Source organism: Piliocolobus tephrosceles, chromosome X (genome assembly GCF_002776525.5).
Source record: "Piliocolobus tephrosceles isolate RC106 chromosome X, ASM277652v3, whole genome shotgun sequence".
Taxonomy (NCBI): Eukaryota; Metazoa; Chordata; class Mammalia; order Primates; family Cercopithecidae; genus Piliocolobus; species Piliocolobus tephrosceles.
The window spans coordinates 65,708,447-65,731,562 of record NC_045455.1 but is presented as its reverse complement, the minus strand read 5'-3'; the positions used below and the strand labels follow the sequence as shown (position 1 = coordinate 65,731,562).

At 36.1% G+C, this 23,116-nt stretch overlaps 1 protein-coding gene across 3 annotated transcripts in view; it reads right to left on the bottom strand.

The window, feature by feature from the left end:
* The window catches only part of INTS6 (integrator complex subunit 6), a 136,551-nt gene that overhangs the window by 69,323 nt on the left and 44,112 nt on the right, over window positions 1-23,116 (bottom strand). For all 3 annotated transcript variants that reach the window (XR_002725430.3, XM_023187424.3, XM_023187423.2), the window contains exons 5-6: window positions 7,748-7,931; window positions 1,624-1,749 (exon numbers count right to left, since the gene is read on the bottom strand). Coding sequence is in view for 2 of the 3 variants with exons in the window: in XM_023187424.3 (XP_023043192.1) it covers window positions 1,624-1,749; window positions 7,748-7,931 (310 nt within the window). In the remaining variant the exon portion in view is untranslated. The remainder of the gene's footprint in view (window positions 1-1,623; window positions 1,750-7,747; window positions 7,932-23,116) is intronic.

Below are 23,116 nucleotides of genomic sequence, written 5' to 3'. Positions count from 1 at the left end.
AGAACACTATGACTGCTTAATATTCAGACTAGATTGTAATTCATTAGACAATAAGTACAAATTCCAACTATGAGTTCGCCGGTTCAAAGGAGGTCCACAGCATCCTTTGCCTTCCCAACTGGAACACATAAAACATGCTTTACAGTGAATATCTGTTTGATGAACGACATGTTTTCTTCATCAGATGGTAAGAGCAAGCACCCAATTTGCCACCTTTATCATCATATCCCAAATGTCAAAAACAGTGCCAGGCGCACAATAAATACTAGAATAAATAAGTATTGCAAAAATTGAGTATTTCTTAGAAATCATTTTAACTGAAGCCTAAAAAAAACTTAATAAGCAAATCTAGATCAAAGCACCTACCTTTAATCTAAAATAACTTCAGCAAAACACCAACTATCTTCAACAATTCAGTGAACATTTACTAGTACCAAACTCTAAACAAAGCATTAAAATAATTTAAAAATAAATACATTGTAACAATTCAATTAAATTTTTTTTAAAGTTTGGTTTTGTTAAAGAATACATGACACAACTTATTGTTATCACCCATTCCTTCCCTATGGTACTCTCTCAGTGCCCCCGTTCTTTCATTCATCTCTATGATCTTTCTCTTTTCCCAGGTACCTACTTTAATGGACCACCTCTGCCAATTATCATTAAATGACTCTCTAAATCTTTGTGTGTGTGTGTGTTTTGAGATGGAGTTTCGCTCTTATTGCCCAGGCTGGAGTGCAATGGTGCCATCTTCGCTCACCGCAACCTCGGCCTCCCGGCCTCCGCCTCCTGAGTTCAAGCAATTCTTCTGCCTCAGCCTCCCGAATAGCTGGGATTACAGGCATGCGCCACCACGCCTCGCCTGGCTAATTTTGTGTTTTTAGTAGACACGAGGTGTCTCCATGTTGGTCAGGCTGGTCTCAAACTCCAAACCTCAGGTGAGCCACCCACCTCGGCCTCCCAAACTGCTGGGATTAGAGGTGTGAGCCACCACACCCAGCCATGACTCCCTAAATCTTGAAATAGGTAACATACAATGCAGAGGGTCTCAGCTATAAACCATCCATTGGTTGTACTATAACTCCTTATATCCACTGGCTATTGGAAATAGTTCATGATACAGAAGCTAAGAAAAAGCCATGTGGGACGCAGCTAGAGTTACAAGAATCAAGCTTAATAAAGCCTGGTTCCTCATTTTTGACCCACATACACCATTTAGTTTCAATCAGTTTGATCCTTGGTCCAAAAGTAGCTAAGGAGTTAAACATCTAGGATTGAACACTTTGGGAATTAAACGGCATAGGAGAAGCATATGTATGTTGACAAGGCAATTGTATAATACTACAAAGAAACTATAAATTTGCTTATCTATAAATACTTTAAAAGGCTTTTTTGACTCATCGAAATGTCAGGCAATAAACAATCATTAATACAAAAAGGTGATGCTACTAGACCACCATTAGTTTACCTTGACTTTCCTATTTAGTCTTCCCTCTTTACCAACAGCCTGTCTTAATAATTTGGTCTTGCCAATCTTAAGGTCAAATCACAGTAAGTTTCCAATTCTAGTTGAATAAACAATAAAGCAAGTTTTGAATGTCTAAAAGAAAAGTACAATAATACCTTCTACGGGGGAAGGATCTGGTCCTGCTTTTTCAAAGTTTATTACCACCCCACTTTGTACTTTCTGCACCAAGGACTCCAGGCACTGATTAAGCATTCTTGGAGAACACACAGAATACGAACGGCCTGAGATTTAAAAGAAAAAAAAAAAGAAGAAGAAGAAGAATATAGTAAACTAGTTAGTTGCAAGAATTCCTATCTTTAGCAAGGAAAAAACAACTGTGGGGTTTCTGACAGTACTAATTAACAAAAGTTCAATGGTAGAAGTTGACTAATTTCATTATCTTATGAAAGTGCACAAAAAATCCTTATTTCCAACCAACCAACAATCCCATTTTGTGAGAGTATGTATTTTCTTCTAATTATAGGTATTTGGAACATAGAATTCTTGGTCTGAACAACACACAATGAAAACAAGTCACATATTTTATGTTTTTAAAAACATATACAAAAAACACATTATCTCCAATTGTTATGCAATATAATTTAACACATATATACACACACATCTAGTAACTGTCTCCCCAAAATCTTATTCCTGCTTAACAAAAGTATTATCACTAAGATTTACTGTGCACATAGTAGATACGTAATAACTACTTAATTAGTTCATTGGCAGTTTTTAAGTATTTTAAATATTTGCGTTTTAATATACAGATGGTAGCGTGTGCTTTTCTGAATTTCACTTAGCTTACATACTTGGGATTTACCTGTCTTACGTGAATTCCCCTTTTGCACATTTTAACCTATACTACTTTTGGTTCAGAAGCATTAAATACTAGTGATTTTTTTAAAAGATACGAGTGAAGGCCGGGTGCGGTGGCTCAAGCCTGTAATCCTAGCACTTTGGGAGGCCGAGACGGGTGGATCACAAGGTCAGGAGATCGAGACCATCCTGGCTAACACAGTGAAACCCCGTCTCTACTAAAAAATACAAAAAACTAGCCGGGCGAGGTGGCGGGGCGCCTGTAGTCCCAGCTACCCAGGAGGCTGAGGCAGGAGAATGGCGTAAACCCGGGAGGCGGAGCTTGCAGTGAGCTGAGATCTGGCCACTGCACTCCAGCCTGGGTTACAGAGCGAGACTAGTCTCTTAAAAAAAAAAAAAAAAAAAAAGATACGAGTGAAAATATCTTTTAAAGAGGAATTTTCAACAAAAATATCTAGACCTTAGCTATACAATACTTTATATACTAGACACATGTAGCTATTGAGAACTTGAAATATAGCTAGTCTGAATTGAAATGTATAGTAAGTGTAAAATATACACTTGATTTTGTTGACTTAGTATAAAAAAAAATCTCAGTAATTTTAAAGTATCAATCACATACTGAAGTAATATTATGGATATACTGATTTAAGTAAAATATATTATTACAATTAATTTCATCTATTTTTAATTTTTAAAGTGGCTACTATGAAATTTTTAATTACATATGAAACTTGAATCAGATTTCTATTATACAGTTCTGATTCAGACCAACACTAAAAACCTAAAAACCTTGACAGCTAAAACTCAATCTTTGGCCAAATATTTTGCAGTATTATTTGTAATAAGCTCAATATGAAGCCCTACTGTTTTACACATTCAACCAATTATTTCAGAACACAAGCTACATCATTACATTTGACACATCAATTACTCACGTCAACTTACATTTAAGGTGATTTGTTAACGGCTACTCAGAAAAGAGAACATTATAGACAATGGTGATTCAAATCCTCAAAGTCAGCTTTACTTAGAAAAAATAAGTATCATATGACAACTTAACTGTATAAAATAATGATGATTGTAACCTTAACAAATATCTACCAATTACTGATATCTATGTGCCTGGCACTGTTCCAATCATTTTATGATATTAATTTCTTTAATCCTAGCAACAACTGTATGGGTTATTTTCCCCATTTTACAAATAAGAAAACTAAAGCACAGAGAGGTTAACTAACTTTTCCAAGTTAGCATAGTGATACAGCTACAATTCAAATCCTTACAGGGTATCAGAAACTATTCTGGATATCCTTTGTCCCTTGGAAATCCTCTGTTAATTTGAAATCGTACTTAAAATAGAGCATTTATATGAAGTCATACTTATTTGAAAGAATTGGTAAATTTAAATCTTTTTTCTAAGTCAATTTAAGTATATACAAAAAGCAATCCATAAAAAGGTTAACCATCTTTACATGCAAAATATTAGAAGTTTACATAAAGGCTGAGTATCTTATTTCATGAAATTTAAACATATTCCTAAGATGTCATTAAAAAGCAAAAGTATATAAACTATGACAATTATCTCTGCTCTCCTAAGTTGTGTCATCAATTATTAAGAAAACATAAGCAAATCAATCTTAACATGAAATAAAATTATTAATCAGTACATTTTATAAAAATTGGAGAAAAAGAATAAAATAAGTCATTTGGCAAATTAAAATCTATTAATTATTTTAAAAGTTAAAGAGAAATAGCAAATTTTGCTTTCTTTACAAAGTGAGCCTATATCCTACGTAATGTTCCTCATGCAAACTTATTGTCTATGTCAAAACTTACTCTTTGGAATATACAACACTTTGTGCTAACGCATAAAGTTTCTAGGATCGCTACTTGTATTTGTGAAAAAAGTTATATTAGCACACACCTTCAAGTCAAGAAGCTGTCTCACTTTGGGTTATGTGGAGCCCACAAAAAAGTCAAACTAAATATAGTAAGTCTAAAGGTAGTATTAGCATCTTTGTCAAATAGAGAAGAAGCAAATGAATATTTCTAAGTTGGTCAATAGTCCTTACAGAGGCTAAGAAAATTAAATGTATTTAATCTAGAAATATCTATAAATAATTTTTATAAAATACTTTAAAAATTCTTGATATATTCAACAACATGTCTATTACACATTTTAAAATTTATTATCGTCCTTGCACCTCCCCCAAACCTGCTTCTCCCTAGTGTACCATCTCAGTCCTTGGCACAGCCATCCATCTCTAGTGGTTCAGACCAACTGAATCATCTGGGAACCATCCTTGATTGCTTCTTCCCTTATTGTCCTCATCTTTGGTTCTCTTTTACGTTAGGCCACCTCTCACCACCTCCAAAGCTAGAACAAAGTACTACTACTAGTCTTCCTGCTTTCATTCTTGCCACTCTATATTCTCATCTAATAGGTGAAGTGGTATTTCAGAAATAGAAATCAGATGTCACCGCCTATAAAAAGCCTTCAAAAGGCTTCCCATCATACTTGGAAAATAAAAAAAACATTTATTGTAGCCTAAAGAGCCATTCAATATTTGGCCCCTGCCTACCTCTCTAAACCTAGCTACTATTCTATTCCTCCCTATGTAAGCTCCAGCCATGCCAGCCTTCCTGTCGCTTCCAAAAATACAGAAAGCCTGTCCCTTTCCTTGCCATTTCCCTCGCCTAGACATATGTGTAATTAACTCCATTATTCAGGTCTCTGCTCAAATGTTACCTCCTCAGAAAAAACCTTAGAATATTCCTTCTCTGCCTCAAGTTAGTCTCTATTCCCTTACTCTGTTCTGTCTTCAAAGTAGGTAGCACCCTACTATGTACTACAATACTAGTAGGTAGTACTACTACAAAATATCATTTATTTATTTTACATGATTATTATCTGTCACTCAGTACAAAAATGTAAGTTTTCTATTGTTCCTGCTGTACTCCGAACACCTAGTAACAGTTATTTGCATTGAGTTACCTTTACCTGGTATCAAAAGAAAAATGCTTACAATGACTATAATTATGTAATTTTAAAAAATACATAGAAAGAAATATATTATTATTTTGGCAATACAGGTGAATTTTTTCCCATATTTCCTTAGTGAACATGAATTACTCTATAATGGGAAAAATAAATGTACACAAATATACACATGAACAACCACTTTAAAAAAAATTTTTTTTTTTGAGACAGAGTCTGGCTCTGTCAGCCAGGCTGGAGTGCAGTGGTACGATCTCGACTCACTGCAACTTCCACCTCCCAGGCTCGAGCAATTCTCCTGCCTCAGCCACCCAAAAAGCTGGGATTACAGGCATGCGCCACCATGCCCAGCTAATTTTTGTATTTTACTAGAGATGGGGTTTCACCATGTTGGCCAGGCTGGTCTCAAACTCCTGACCTCAGCTAATCCACCTGCCTTGGCCTCCCAAAGTGTTGGGATTACAGGCGTGAGCCACCGCGCCCAGCCAACCTCAAGTTTTAAAAATGCACAGGAATTGTTAGCAGTGACTACATATTTGGATAGTGCAATACCAGTGGGTATTATCTTTTTTGTTCTTGCTACTTTTCTGGTGTTCCCCAAAACTTTCTTTAGTGAACATCCTTTAAAAACGAAAGAAAACACATTATTCAGAGATATGAAAAGGTGAGTGACATTTGAGCGGCTTACCTTATTGCTAGTAAGAGCATGAAAAGGGGCAAATAAACTATCACATCAGGAAGGATTTAGAATGTATATTTAGAGAAGACTTCCTAATTTCTTGTCTAAGATTTCTGCATCATTGAAAGATACCACCAAGGATGACTTTGGAACTTCTCCTCTAGAGATGTTCCTTTGAAAGAATAAGCAAAGTAGCTTTAATATATTACTGCCTAAAGGCAAGGATATAACTACTACATGATGTCTCATGGTTCTTTTCAGACTCTTTGATTATACCACTCACTTCACTTCACACTGAATATTCCTGATCCTAGTGACAAAGTTATAGTATATTTAAGTCCCAAAAGTTCATCGTAATTCTAAGTTCAAATTAAGTAATTCACAGTAAGGAATTTCCAATGTGAGAATGTTATAGCCTCCAAGCCTTTCAGAATCTGTTAAGTAAAATCCCCAGTTAAAAAAAAATTTTTTTTAATCAGAATTTTTAACAAGGGTGCCAGTTCAAACTGGAAACTGAAATTTCATGAATATAAATGTGCACCCTGCCACAGAAAAAAATACAACCGTCACCAAAAAATATTATCTATGTAAAGAGAACTGTTAGTTAATTTTCAAATTTAGATGACAGGTTGTCCCTTAAAAAAAATTACATATATGCCCTTTTTGCCCTTTGTTAATTAAATTGTGAAGGCATTACAAAAGTTCACAAAAAGCATTTCTATAAAATGAAAGCATTTAATGACATGAATAACAGTTTTCTAACTTATCTATTTCACACACCTGTGTAAGGTTAATCCCTTTTTGTCTGTGAATTTTGCAGATTTCCAAAACCCATAGAATTTTAGAAAAAATGCACCTAAAATATTAATTAGAACTTATATTTTCTCTTATGTAGCTGGCTATGATGAATCTCATTAGAGCACCAACTGTGTCTGCAGACTATGTCACAGGCCCTTATCGTAAGTAAAACAGTGGAATGCTAGACTTGCACGTTTTAATATCAAATACAGAATTTGATATTAAAATTACTTTAATAAAATTTTCAGGTGAGAACTGAAATGCTCCATGAAAGCAAAAATGCCATGTCTGTCTTACTGACTACTGAAAGCCAAAAGCATGGAACAATACTTGGTACACAGTAGGCATGCAATACATACCTATATGAAATTAATCCACCTGTCAGCCAATTCTACATTAAATGAGTTCTGAGTTGATTACATACGTATTTCACAATTTCCCTTGCTGTTCACTTAGCACAGTACCTATCTAATCTGATGTATAAGTGAAACAGAAGCTGGATAAGACCTCACTATCTGTTTCCTTTAATCTATCAATCTCTTTGCCTCTGGGAAAAATTGCACTTAACCAAGCATATCCCATCAAATATACAGAGATGATTCTCAAAACATTTTTTGCAAAAAATAATGCTATGGTACTTCTAAATCATTGGCAATCTTTCTAGATAAGAAAATTAGTTTAACAACTTCAAATACTAGCATTTTCTATACAAGTAGAAAAAATATTACCATTCCTTGTCATATCCAATAGTAACCACATTCTATTAAAATGAAGATCATAGACCATTATCAATAAATGTACTGTTAAAACCATATATGCCTATTAATTCCTATTAACTTGTTAAATAAAAACAAACATGGATGTTTGTTTTTGTACACTTTTAAAACATTCAGATAAAATCTGCTTTAAGTTACCGAATTACTGCCAGCAAAAAACTTACCACCTGTCACTTCACACATTGGTGTGATTGCAGAGTCATCTAAAGGCACACCTGTCAACTGTTCTGATTCTACTGACATGGTGCCAGGCAACCGCAGCACTAATGCAAAGAGTCTCTGATCCCAACGAAAAGGTTCCTTGGTCAATTCACTTCCAGGCAAAGGAGAATTAAGAGGTAAATGAAGCTGAAAGTAGGGGGGAAAAAACAGTAATAAGAATTCCACAGGCTATTTTTTCAAAAAGCCTACTTTAACTACACTTATGTTAAAACTCCATCAACTCTCCTATCATTTGAAAAACAAGCTCAACTATAAAAGCTTATTCAGACATAGCTAAAACAGCACATGATACTGTTAATTTTCTATAGAATGAAAAATATCTGTATTGTTGGAATGAATTTCAGATTTAGACTCAGTTAATTACTGGGTGCTGAATTGCTTCCAAATAAATCATTCCAATTATTCATTAAAACAACCCTGTGATAGATACATTATTATTCTTTTTTTTCTTTTTTTTTTTTTTTTTAGGTGGAGTCTCACTCTATTTCTCAGGCTGGAGTGCAGAGGCACGATCTTGGCTCACTGCAACCTCTGCCTCCCGGGTTCAAGCGATTCTCCTGCCTCAGCCTCCCGAGTAGCTGGGTTTGCAGGTACGCACCACCTCGCCCAGCTAGTTTTTTTATTTGTAGTAGAGACAGAGTTTTGCCATGTTGGCCAGGCTGGTCTCAAACTCCTGATCTCAGGTGACCCACACCTCGGCCTCTCAAAGTGCTGGGATTACAGGCGTGAGCCACCGTGTCCAGTCTTATTATTTTCTAAATATAAAAAAAAAATAGACCTCAAAAACATGATTTGGCCTCCTGTGTCCAGAGTTAGTACTTTTTTATTACACCACAGCAATCTCAAACATCTTCACAGCTCTTAACATTTTAAAATATGCTTCACTTTATACAAGATATACAATCTTAAAGCATTTGTAGAAGAGTAAATTTTGTCACTCTAATTACATTTTAAATGTAGTGATTCTTACCACATCTGAGTAAATGTTGAGAGGTTTGGGGGGTTTTGTATGTGTTGCATGTTTTATTAATAATAGATGTTTCTTCCCTTAGACTTGCTAAGTTAGAATCTTTTCTGAGATTCTTAAGCATCTTATAAAGTTTTAAATGACTATAACGGGCCCTTCTATACCAACAGAGTAACAGTGTACAAACAGAATCCACATATTCATCTCAGTATCACTCAATGAGGATGACCAGACACTATGTTTCTCATGACATGATGCAATACCACAACATCAACTATAAAGGATTCTTACTCAAAAAGAGGAAGAAAGAAAAGATTCAACCTGAATTGAATCAAGCCTTCAGTTCTACCAGTTTGCAGGGAATAGTGGGGATATAGGATCAAGTTAAACACCAGCACAAGGGAGCAATCAGTCAAATCCAGAATGTGCAACATTATACAGGACAAATGACCTGGTTTCTCCAATAAATTAGTGGCATAAAAAAGCAAGGGAAGGGAATCTGAGGAGTTAAAATTGTTATAAAAGAGGCAAAAGCAAAGATTTTTGAGACAATCAGGAAATTTCAAAATTACATTACTGGAATTGCTAATAATCTTTTAAGTGTGATAATGGTACTTAAGTATATGGTGCTTAGGAAAACAAAAAACCTTACCACTTACAGATTTTTTAAAAATAAAGTCAAAACTCAGTTTAGGGCTTTTTTCTACAAATACTGGAGTATATTTTCATACAGAAAATGCTTTAAAATGATCACTTCTAAATTGTCATTTTTTATACTAATTTCTTCACAAGCAAGACCTAATTGTATTGTGTACAGCCTTTCTAAATCTCACATAGAGAAGACTTCCAAACTTGATGGGGGTTGAAGTCATTCTATACTAAAATAGACTCAAGTTTCTTCATTGACTTTCATCAAACCATTAAAAAAAGAAATCCAATTCTATTCTAGGAAGAGTTTTCCTAGTGAAGCTATGTTATACTGGCACCTCTATTCAAAAGATTCATGCCATGAGAATATGCTGCAAGACTCCTTCATCAAGATCAGCCAAGATTTTGTGACTCTGGACAGAAGTCATGAGCGCTTTCTCTGGCACGTAAGGCAGAAGGCAGAAGCAACAGAGAAGGAATGCTGAAGAAATCTGGGCCAGGATATTCTCGAAGAAGGTTTCCTAGCCTCACAGGCTCTGTGACAGTTGTAAACAGCTCGGGAACTCCAGGCCCTTACTGCTATTACCACATCCTGACAGAAGATAAATAAGCAAGCACTATTTACATCATCTCCAATTACCCCAGACCAACCAACCACCTTTAAAGTATTTGGGAAACACAACTACCAAGTGCTTGGTCATTTTCTCTCTAATATCACAGAAATGTCAAAGCACCAGTGGTACTAGGTGAAGTTTCAACTGTTAACGTAGTTGCTTTGCAGAATAATGGATACATGGAACTGTCTTGAGAATCTGGGGGAAAACAGGGACTGCATGGACCACACACACACACACACACAAACTAATCATGTAATGATGAGCATCTGCAACACAGACAATATAAAATGAAATAAATTGCCTTTGACTGTACAATGCTGAATCTAGACTGAATTTCAAATATACTTTAAAAAACCAGCAAGCGTCACAAGCATATTCTAAGCATTTTACACGTATCAATTTTATAAACTTTAGGCAAATTTTTATTTTTCTATTGCTTTTCATTTCTCCCTCCCCCAATCACCACCAACCTCTCAAAAAGAAAAAGGGGAAAATTCACTGTAGTTTAAATGAATTAATAGAATAAAGAGTAATGGCATGCAAACAGAAATAGGAAAAAGATTAAAATCTGAAGGAACAATCTCAGGAGGATTGACTTACTCCAGGTTTAAAGTTTACAGGTGAAATTCCAGTAATGTCTTAAAAATCAAAGGGGGTGGGGAGGTCCTTCCTGAATATATGGACTTTGAGAATCAAGAAAAATTGCACATAAATGAAGAAAAATATAAAGTTAGTCACTAGAAAAATATGCAATAAAAATATACAATTCCCAGAAGCAAAAAATGGGCAATAGATAAGGATACCTAAAAGTAAATCTATATGACCTATAAACATGTAGAAAGATGATCAAATACACTAGTTAACAGAAAACACGAATTAAAATTTTGATGAGATACCATTTCACACCCAATAAGATTAGCAAAAATTTTTTTAAGTTTGACAATACCAAGTGATGACAAGAATATAAAGCAATAGGAACTCTCCAACACTTCTGGTGAGCCTATAATTATATTACTGTTTGGAGAACAATTTGATAGTATCTGATAAAGCTAAACATGAGCATACCCTAAAACCCAACAATGCCACCTCCTAGAAGAACTCTCATACATTTGTATGATGTTTAAAAAAAAAAAAAAAAAAAAAGCAATTGACTATAGCATTATTTGAAACAGAGGAAAACTAGAAACAATTTAGAAATCCAATAAGGGAATCAATAAATAAGCTGCAGTCTGTTCACACACATTTGAAATGAATACACTAGAACTCCTAACATCCAACATGGATAGATCTCAAAACAATGTTTTTTGGGTAATATAGCATACATACATATAAGAACATATATCCAGAAAGCACAGCTTAACAAATTTTCACAAGTTGAATGCCTTTGTGTAACTAAAATTTGTATCAAGAAAGGTAACTTTACTAACTTATGTTTCTCTCCAACTGAGTTGTTTTGCCTGATTATGAAAATGGAGTATTGTCTCTTTGGTTTATGGCTTCTTTCATCATTGTAAAGGTAAGAATCACCTATACTGCTACACAGAATGGTAGATCGTTCATTCCTATTGCCAAATTGTTTATCTGTGTACCATAATTTATTTATTTTTATTTTTCAGAGACAAGTTCTTGTTCTATCACCCAGGCTGGAATGCAGTCATAGTTCACAGCACCCTCGAACTCCTAGACTCGAGATCTTCCTGCCTCAGCCTCCCAAGTAGGTAGGACTACAGCACGTGCCACCACACTCAGCTCACTTTTTAATATTTTGTAGAGAAGGGATCTCACCAGGCTGGTCTCAAACTCCATAACTATCCTTTTGAATTGTTTGGGTATATTATGAATAGTATAACTATGAAATTATAGTACATGTCTTGGTGGAAAATATATGTATGCATTTCTGTTGAGTATATACCTAGTTGTGGAATTGCTGGATATGAATATGTTTACTTTCATCAGATACTGCCAGTTTTCCAAGATGGTTATACCAATTTATACTCCTACTAGCAATGTATGACAGAACCAGTTGCTCTGTGTCTCCTTCATCAACACTTAGTTTAGGCTGTCTTTTCCATGTTAGCCATTTTGGGGTGGGTGTGTGTGTGTGTGTGTGTGTGTGTGTGTAGTGGGGTTTTAATTTTCCTGATGTTTATGGAAGTGGAATACCTTTCCATATGCTTATTGGTTATTCCAACGTGCTCTTTTGTGAAGTGACTATTAAAGTCTTCTGCTTATTATTTTTAATTGGGTTGCATAGCTTTCTCTTATTGATTTGGAGGATTGTTAATCTATTCCAGATGTCTTTTATTGTAGGGATCCCCAAGTCTGTGGCCTGTTAGGAATGGGGCCGCACAGCAGGAGGTGAGCAGTGGGCAAGCAAGCATTACGGTCTGAGCTCCACCTCCTGTCAGATCAGCAGTGGCATTAGATTCTCATAGGAGCATGAACCCTATTGTGAACTGCACATGCAAGGAATCTAGGTTGTGCGCTCCTTATATGAGAATCTAGAGCCTGATTCTGAGGTGGAACAGTTGCATTCCAAAACCATACCTGTGTCCATGGAAGAACTGTTTTCCAGGAAACCAGTCCCTGGTGCCAAAAAGGTTGGGGACCGCTGCTTTATTGGATACATTACAGTATTGCAAGTATCTTCTATTCTGTTACCTCTTCCATTATTTTAGTGGTATCTTTTGATAAATGGAATTTATCTTATTTTTTCCTTTCACAGTTAGTGTTTTTTGTCTCCTCACAGATAATGAAGACACTCTCCCATGTTTTCTTCTAAAAGCTTATTATTTTCCCACTTAAAATCAAACCTGAAATACATCTGAAATTGAGTTTGGAGTATGGTCCAAAATAGGGGCAAAGACACATTTTTTCCCCAAATGGATATCCAATTGATATAGGCCATCCCTTCTATGCTGCACAAGAATGTTACCTCTTTCTTACATCGGGTGACCGTACACGTGGTAGTCTATTTCTGTGTCAAAAACAGTATTACATGGAAGGAAAAAAAGTGCAAAATGGTGCACAGAATAGCATCTCTACACATTGTTAAAAGTAATGTTTAGAATAGTTTTACATATGTGTAGTAAAAATAAGAAAACGTGGACTAAATGACTATAAATCAAATTCGCAATTGTTGATTATGGGAAGGGAAAGAGGGAGGAAAGTGACACTGAGTAGGGCAACAAGGGAGACTACACACTATCTGCAATGTTCTGTTTCATTTATTAAATTTTTTAAAATCCAAAACAAAAAAGAATAAGGCAAATATGGCAGAAACTTTTATATTCCTTATTCTTATCCAAAGTACTGAAACATATTAATATGAAGATAATTGTCAAAAGTCAGTAGTAGTTATCTATACCTCTTTTACAAAATGTCATTACTTTACACAAATCCAAAGACAAGAAAACTTCCTATATGCCTCAACTCAACAAGAGAAAGATAAAATACAGTAATTACTAACTCCAAAGCTCAGATATTTGTAAGGATCCCTAACAAAGAGTTATTCTTGATCAGCCATTAAAATACATTGCAAGAAGGTAGACTACTTCCTGAAAACTATACATGCATTCACTCATCATTTTTTATGTACCTACCAAATATTAGGCATGTTTAGGCTCTGAGGATTTAAAGATAAATAATAAAATACACCCAGTACTTTAAGAGTTCTAAACAGAAGGATCATGTTCCTGAAGGAATCTGTCTCAGAGCTGTATTTAAAGATAAGCCAACACACAGAAAGAAGAAAACTGAGAATCACAGTACTAGCTAACAAGACATTTAATAGGATTTTTATTTCTGAACACTGAATGGGATTAAGAATTTCATAAGAGCTGTTTTCTGAGACTTAATCCCAAGAAACTCTAGTAGGAGTATTCAAATGGAAGTGTCTGAACTAATGATGCTTTAAAAAACCTAGCTATTAATAACAATAATACTTTTATAGTGTTTACTATTAGATGCCACAAGTTATTCTAAGCCCTTTATATATAGTAACCCATTTAACCCACAAAACAAACATATGAGATAGGCACTATTATAATCCTCATTTACAAACGACAGAGAGCTTCAGGACTTGTCAGAAGGTACACAGTAAGTGGTGAGGAGACAGAATTCAAACCCAAGTAAGTCTGGCTCTTAAACACTGTGCTCTTAAACACTGTTATTATACTGCCTAACCAGGAGTGGAAATACAATCTGCATTTTAAAAAAAATCAAATGTTGAATTATTAATATAAAAAACTAATTATATTCAAGGAAAAAAGAAAATCTTAAATATAAAAATAACTACTTTTAGAAAAAAATTTAAATTAATTTCTATGTCAATCTAGTGATTTTAAGTCCCTAATTAATACATCTTATAAACATTGTAGGTTATTTTTATAACGCACAGTCCTATGCTTTTTCCCTAGTTACTCTTGATACAAAGGAGTGGCAATGTATTTTTCTCCCTCTTGCGTTTCCCTTCCATTTCTTAAAACACAGGCAATAACAATAAACAATAGCTAGCATATTCTGAACACTTATTATGTGCCAAGCACCATGCCATGAGCTTTACATACAATATTTACAACAAGCAAATGGGGTAGATACATTATCCCCTTTTCAGAGATGAACTGTAATATAAGATTGTATGTTAGGAGACATCTGTTTGGAGAATACACTCAAGTAACCCATGCTACATCATCAACTCTAGAACATCTAGGCAGGGAGGGCTGCAATTTTAAGAACTGAATAAACCATGTGTGATTCAATAATATAGTAATTTTCCCATAACCATGATATTGTGAGCCTTTATTAGAATCTTATAAAATTATACTGGGCAAAGTTTCAGTCTAATGGACTAATAAGCAGAGAAAATTATTGTTTATATTCAGTTTATTTTTTGCTTGAATACAAGTGAGGTTTTCCATATTGTTATTTTAAATGATTAATTTTAGTAATATTGCCAACTCAAATATCTTATGTCAACATCTTGGTAGCCAACAGAAAAGGAAATGCAACTTCAATTTAAATTTGGGAAGACTGTCCTATTTTTCCTAGTTTCCCTTGGAGACCTTACTGCCCCTTCACCTTCGAGTCCTTCCTCAACTTCTTACCAAAAGAAAAGGAATAAAACCTACTTCTCCATTGGTCTGAAAAACAAATGGCAGATTAGGCAGGTGACAGTTATCACCAGGTATGCTCAAATTTTATGTACTTACAAAAGTGCAATTTCCTTTTTGATTGTTTTATATTTGATTATGGTACAGACCCTAATTATTTGTGACTTTGCTAAAGTTAGACTAAAGCGCAACTTAAATTTTAATTATTTAGTTATTCATGGAGCACTGACCATAAACATAGCATGATTTCAGGACTTAATGTAGATAAATTATGCCCAATAAACAAGATTTGAGATTACATTTTAGCTAGCTCACTGTAAGAAAAGCTATTATAAAACCTCAGATAACCAAAATTCTCATACATTATTACTTATTTTTTAAACTGTAGAATGTAAAAAATAGAAACCAACAAATAGTAAAAAAAAGATAAAAGAAGTTTATTTTTAAAACATCTTCAATTCAGTAATCTAAACAGATGTCTCCTAGCATACAACCTAATTGGCTGGATGAGGATCAAGGAAAATTGCACATAAATGAAGAAAAATATAAAGTTAGTCACTAGAAAAATATGCAATAAAAATATACAATTCACCATGAGTCAGGACTAATCTGTACCAATACAAGATTTCCCCTTAGCTGGGATTACACCTGTAATGCCAGCACTTTGGGAGCCCAAGGTCACGGATGACGAGATCAGCAGATCGAGACCATCCTGGCTAACACAGTGAAACCCCATCTCTACTAAAAATACAAAAAATTATCCGGGCGTGGTGGCACGTGCCTGTAGACCCAGCTACTCGGGAGGCTGAGGCAGGAGAATCGCTTGAACCTGGGAGGTGGAGGTTGCAGTGAGCCCAGATCGCACCACTGCACTCCAGCCTGAAGGACAAAATGAGACTCCATCTCAAAAAGAAAAGAAAAGAAAAAGATTTCCCCTTTCTTGAACTTGGAAGTTCTGCCAACTGGTTCTATTACCAAAGTAATTCAAATGATATGTACTCTCATAATCACGCTTCCCACTTAAGTTTTAATGACCTATTTACTTCGCAGCCTATCCCACCAGTTTGGAAAAGGGAAAGGAGAAGGATCTGATACTTTTGTTTCCCCCAGAGCATTTGTCATATGAAATAATAAATGAGGTTCCACTCATGCAGTCAAAGTAAAAGAGATGCAAAGCTGGAGTTATAATCAGATCACAAGCACCTCTCGGTGTCCTGCCAATAAAAATTGTGCTCCTGGCCAAATATGGTGGTTCACACCTGTCATCCTAGCACTTTGGGAGGCTGAGGCGTGGAGGACTGCATGAGGCCAGGAGTTCAAGACCAGCCTGGGCAACATAGTGAGACCCTATCTCTACAAATACACACACATGCACACACACACACACGGACAACCCAGGTGTAGTGATGCACACCTGTAGTCCCAGCTACTTGGGAGGCTGCAGCAGGAGGACAGCTTGAGCCCAGGAGTTTGAGGTTGCAGTGAGTCATGACAGCACCACTGCACTCCTGCCTGAATGACATAGGGAGACTCCATCTCAAAACAAACAAGCAAAAACTGAACAAAAAAACAAAAAAACAAAAACAAAAAAAACCTGTGCTCCCTCCACCCCAACACACATACACATACAAACATAGATACCAAGCTTCTATGCTAATGTAAGTCCTGAGTCACAGAACCAGTCTTATCTCCAAGAGCTGGAAGTCTTATTCTTTTCGTGTGTGTAACCAGTTCATCTCTATGGCCTTTGTATGTGCCCATACATAGAGAATACAAACACATGAGCTGCAAAGCCTACCTGACACCTTGAGCAAGGGGTGGAAAAACATATTCCATAAGCTCGCACCATAACAAACACTCCATCCAGCTCAATATATAAGATGCATACTGAGAACTTACATATGTACATACTTCCACTGAAAACATAACCTCATATATTCATTCTGGCTTTATTAAGAGATATAAAAAACTTGACCATATATTATTTCTTGTAATTTTTTACTTCATATACCAAATCATAACTTTTCTTTATAGTTTACTGCAGTGACCTAGTACCAATGAATTCAGCACAGTATCAAAGAAATAATTAGGTCATCATAAATACATACATTTTATTGTTAACATGTGGGGCCTTTTAAAAAAAAGAATGGGGATCAGAAATCAAGCTATAACTCAGGAGTTATTTAATGAAAGGCAACACATCAGACATTGTAATTTTCTACTTTCAAGACATGTAAGTAAACAATTATGTGTTATGATATGTACAACAATAAAAATATGCATAAAGTACAAAAGAATAAATGATTAGGGGATAAACCAGGGAAGACTTCTCCGAGGAAGTAGCACCTGAGCAAGTGTGAAGAATAATAAGTTTACTGAGAACTTCATGCAAGTTAGGGAGCAGTGAAGAGTGAATATCATGATCAAACACATAGGAGACAAGAAATAATAATAATAAATATTGGGTTGAAAACTAAATTAAACTTCAGAACTGGCGGAGAATAAAGTGCAAAGGAGGAGAGAAAGATTTTTAAGAAAGATTTTAATCCTCTAAGGACGGGTTGGATTTTAATATAGAGAGATAGAGAAATAACGTCCAGGGAGAAGGAGTACATGAGGAAAGAAAGAGGAAGTGTTCAGGAAATTAGTAGCCCAGGTGAGGTCAAACTTAAAGAAAATGCAGAGGAATAATTAGGAAATTTTCTTCATTCCCCAGTCCTCTCATTCAATGTATCTGTCTTTTGGAGTTATATACTTAGCCTATCAATTATTGGATTTCTCTACTGTTAATTTTTTTTTCACAAACAACTCTCACACTAGACTTATCAATGGGTTTTGTCTTGTTTTGGCTTGGTTACTCTGGTAGATGGCATAGTACTCCGACGTACTCAAAGGTATTCAGAGTCTAAGTCTTACTAGGCCTAGCAGCTTTATTTCCACTTCCATGGAAGCTGGCTACCATGTTTAAAGGCTTGAATTATGCTACTAAATGATGGAGACAGAAGCCACACGATGAGAAGCAAGGTCCCCCAGAAAACAGGCAGCACCAAAGCCCCAGACATATAATTAAGACCATCTTGTATGTTCCAGTACTGGATAAGTCTGGGGCTTATGTAACCAGCTAACAAATTCTTAAGAAATAATAAACTGTTGTTTTAAGTCACTGAGTTTTGGGATGGTTTGTTACACAGCAGCAGATCTCTCCTTGAGTCATTAAATCTATTGGACATTTTCAAATCTGGCTTCCAAGTAGCACTCAAAACTACTTCCCAGCCTTTTGAAAGGAATCTTCCTTTGGCTTTCATGCTGAAATATTTTCATGGTTTTCCTTCTCTCCTCTGGCTGCTCCTCCCTTCCATCCTCACCCCTAACCTAGACACAACCTCCAATACCTAACTAGTAAGTGCTGCAAATCCTCAAGAATCAGTCTTAGGTCTTGCCCAATGTATAGTCTCAACCGTCAACCCTACTACTGTCAGCTTCAATTTCTATCAATAATCAAACAATAATAGTAATAACTGTGTATGTTGAGCCTCTATCTCTCTCTCTTTTGAGCACCAAATATTCTGCCTTGTGACACACCCTCCCGAATGGCTCAAAGGGTGTGTCAAACTTAACATGTTCAAAACTGAACTTACGATTTTCCTCTACCCAAAATGGTCCTCTTCCAATATTCCCTAACTCAGCAAAATGGCATCATTATTTATCCAACATGCAGGACGCCATCTCCTCCCTGTTTCTTACACTTCCAACTGTATTATATGTCAGCAGGTTTTACTGATTTAACCTCCTAAATATCTCTTGAAACTGAAATTCTTCTACCATCACCAACCTCCTTGACCAAGCTATTGTCAAGACTAAACAACAATGCTCCAACAACCACTTTTATCTCCCTCTCCTCCACCCCATCTCTAAATAAAACCCTTGGATGGCTTCTTATTGCTTTTATATTAATAATATTCCTCAGTATGGCCTGGAAGCCCCTTGTATGGTCAAGTCCAACCGTCTTTTCCATCTTGTACTACGATCCCTCTTCTTTTATGCTCTAAGCCAAGCATGTCCAACCCGTGGTCCACAGGCTGCACGTAGCCCAGGATGCCTTTGAAAGCAGCCCAATACAAATTTGTAAACTTTCTTAAAACATTATGAGATTTTGTGTGTGTGTGTGTGTGTGTGTTTAGCTTATCAGCTATCATTAGTGTTATTGTATTTTATGTGTGGCCCAAGACAATTGTTCTTCCTTCCAAAGTGCCCCAGGGAAGCCAAAAGATTGGAGACCCCTGTGTCTAAGCCACATTAGCCTTCTTTCAGTTTTTCATTCTCAAAATATACTCCCTTAACAACAACAACAACAAAAGCGTTTGGACATGCTATTCCCTCTGTCTGGTATAATCCTCTTTTCTATTTTTTGAGTAACAAATCCTACTCTCTTCAGATCTTGGCCCACCAATAACCTCCTTGACCATATCTAATTAATTATAAGCTCTCATAGCACATATTCCTCCCTCTTGTAGAATGTATGATGACTGAAAGTTTACTTTCATCTATGTGGTATTTTGATTAATGTTTGCCTTCTCCAGACCCATGGGGCAGGGCTCCTTTTTGTTTTTGCTCACCGTTTTATCCTCAGAACCTAGCATCCTGTCTGGTTCATAGAAGAAGCTAATAAATATGGCTGAATGAATAAAAGGATGGATGAATAAATAATGTGACTGGCTAAGTTGTGAAGGGCAATGAGCAACCTAGTGGACAATGGAAAGCAATGCAACATTTTGAACAGTAGAGTGGTATACCACTTCATACCACTTCATACACTGAAGTGGTATGCTTTAAAATAATTTTGCAACATACAGGACAGACTGAAAGCAGCCAAGATAAGCTAGAAAGCTAATGCAATAATTTAAAAAAGCACTAGGATGATTGATAACAAAAATAATAGGAATGAAAGAAACAGACTCATAAAAGCAAAAATCCAGGGACTGATACCAAAGACAAATACAGAGGAAAAAATACAGAATATGGTATGTCCTAATGTTCTGTCTACCTCAACTATTGTAGTATTAACATGTTCAAAATAACAAGGTACTATAATAAAGTATGATTTTAAAAAAAGGCTATAAAACTAAGTTCCAAATAGATACATACACACACCGTAAGAGTGTTTCTGTACGGTATGGGCAGGCACAGTGGTTCACGCCTAAATCCCAGCACTTTGGGACTTGAGGCCAGGAGTTTGAGACCAGTCTGACCAACATAGCAAAACCTCATCTGTACTAAAAATATAAAAAGTAGCCGGGCATGGTGGCACATGCCTGTAATCCCAGCTACTCGGGAGGCTGACGCTGGACAATCACTTGAACACGGGAGGCAGAGGTTGCAGTGAGCCGAGATCGTGCCACTGCACTCCAGCCTAGGCAACAGAGTGAGACTCGGTCTCAAAAGAAAAAAAGAAAGTATAATAACATTATCAATGCTAAAGTGTAGCTATATATAATTGTTAAATAATAGCCCAGATTATTCCAAATCTACCATAAAACATTTAGACTAGAATAACCTATTGAGGTGGGGTTTTTTTGAGATGGAGTTTTGCTCTTGTTGCCCAGGCTGGAGTGCAGTGGTGCGATCTTGGCTCACTGCAACCTCTGCCTCTTGGGTTCAAGTGATTCTCCTGCCTCAGCCTCCCGAGTAGCTGGGATTACAGGCACCTGCCACCATGCCCAGCTAACTTTTTGTATTTTAAGTAGAGACAGGGTTTCACTATGTTGGCCAGGCTGGTCTTGAACTCCCGACCTCAGGTGATCCACCCTCCCTGGTGTCCCAAAGTGCTGGGATTACAGGCAAGAGCCACTGTGCCCCGTCGTTGAGTTTTATTAATAAGTCAGAAGGTGCATTTAAAGCACATTGGCAAGGAATCTTAAAAATTATAAAGGAAAAGCTTTGAATCATTTCAGAGCCATTATTTTTTCAGGTAACTGAGAGCACTTAATGCCTCAATTACAAAAACATCAACAGAAACTTTCTGTAATATGTTATATATGTCCCTATTTATGAAACTAGGTTGTATCAAAAAATAATCTCTTTCTTGATAACTCAAAGAAGTAGGGAGACAGAAAAAAACTTAAAGATCTCTTGACCACACCAAATACTGCCCATAATAATCACACAAGTTAAGAGATTGATAATTCATCATTTACTGAATGCTTATAATGTGACAAGGTTTCAATGAGTTACCTTGCTTTAATCATCTTATTTAATCCTCCAACAAACCTATAACCTACAACTTAAATTCTAAGGTGTATCATCAATTTAATATATTTCTTTACTTCCCCAAATTTAACATTAAATGTGCACAAAAATTTTTTCCAACAATAGCATAAAATGATCTAGGCAGCGGCATATCCCTTTCTTCTTCCATATCATAGCTTCATAGCATTTGAGTATCACAGAGTTTCGAGTCTAAGCCTTCCGCAGACTGAGTCTACTAATTAAATTTCTTTTGGCCCTTAGAAGTTAAGCAGAGCATCAGGGTCATATTTTATAATGTGTGCTTAATGATCTTGACCTTTTTAGCACCTTTAGTTTGAAAAGTATAATTTCAACCGGGCACAGTGGCTCACGCCTATAATCATAGCACTTTGGGAGGCTGAGTTGGGCAGATAGCTTGAGGTCTGGAGTTCAAGACCAGCCTGGCCAACATGGTGAAAACCTGTCTCTACTAAAAATACAAAAGTTAGCCAGGCATGGTGGCGCATGCCTGTAGTCCCAGCTACTCGGGAGGCTGAGGCTTGACACCAGGAGGTGGAGGTTGTAGTGAGCCAAGATCATACCATTGCCCTTCAGCCTGGGTGACAGAGCGAGAATCCGTCTCAAATAATAATAATAATAGTATAACTTCAAGGTATACTAAAGACTCTGAGTATTTCATTTGCACTTTCTATTAGAATACTTTATATTCTTATTTCAATTACAAACTACCAGCCAATATAACACTTACCTTTTAAATGTTGGTTTTGGAGAGATATTTGATTCCTCAGTAACAGTTTTTCACAGTCAGTGAAACAGTTATAATACCATATCATAGCTTTGATAGCTTTATCTCTTTTCTCAGAAATTTGGCAAAGTCAACTGCCTTTATTTGTGCTGTCTGACATAGGTTAGGTAATTTATTATTGGTATTGTATTTGTTACAATGCTAATTCATCATAGGTAGTATTTTTTTTTTAATTTTAAGGAACAATTAGTGCTCCTTAAAATTAAATGTTAATGTTAACAAATTAATGTTAAGCTTCTGGATTTCAAGAACAAGACGACAATGTCCATTCTCACTACTTCCACCAGTACTTAATTTAAGCAAGAAAAAGAAATAAAAGGCAGACAGATTTGGAAAGGAAGAAGTGTAACAGTCTATATTCAGTCAAGATGATTTTGTATGTAAAAAGCTTCAAGGAATCTAGAAAAGCTACCAGATAACAAGAAAATTTAGAAAGGTCACAGGATACCAGGTAAAGATGCAAAAAAACCCAACTGTTTATGTACTAACAACAAATAATCAGAAGTTGAAAGTAAAAAGACCAATTAATAATAACATCAAAATAGGCCGAGTGCAGGGGCTCATGCCTGTAATCCCAGCACTTTGGGAGGCCAAGACGGGCGGATCACAAGGTCAGTTGATGGAGACCACCCCGGCTAACATGGTGAAACCCTGTCTCTACTAAAAATACAAAAAAAATTAGCCGGGCGAGGTGGCAGGCGCCTGTAGTCCCAGCTACTCAGGAGGCTGAGGCAGGAGAATGGCGTGAACCCAGGAGCAGAGTTTGCAGTGAGCCGAGATCGCGCCACTGCACTCCAGCTTGGGCAAAAGAGCGAGACTTTGTCTCAAATAATAATAATAATAATAATAACATCAAAATATATAAAATACCTAACATATGTATAAACTCCCATCTGAAAACTACAAATATTGCTGAG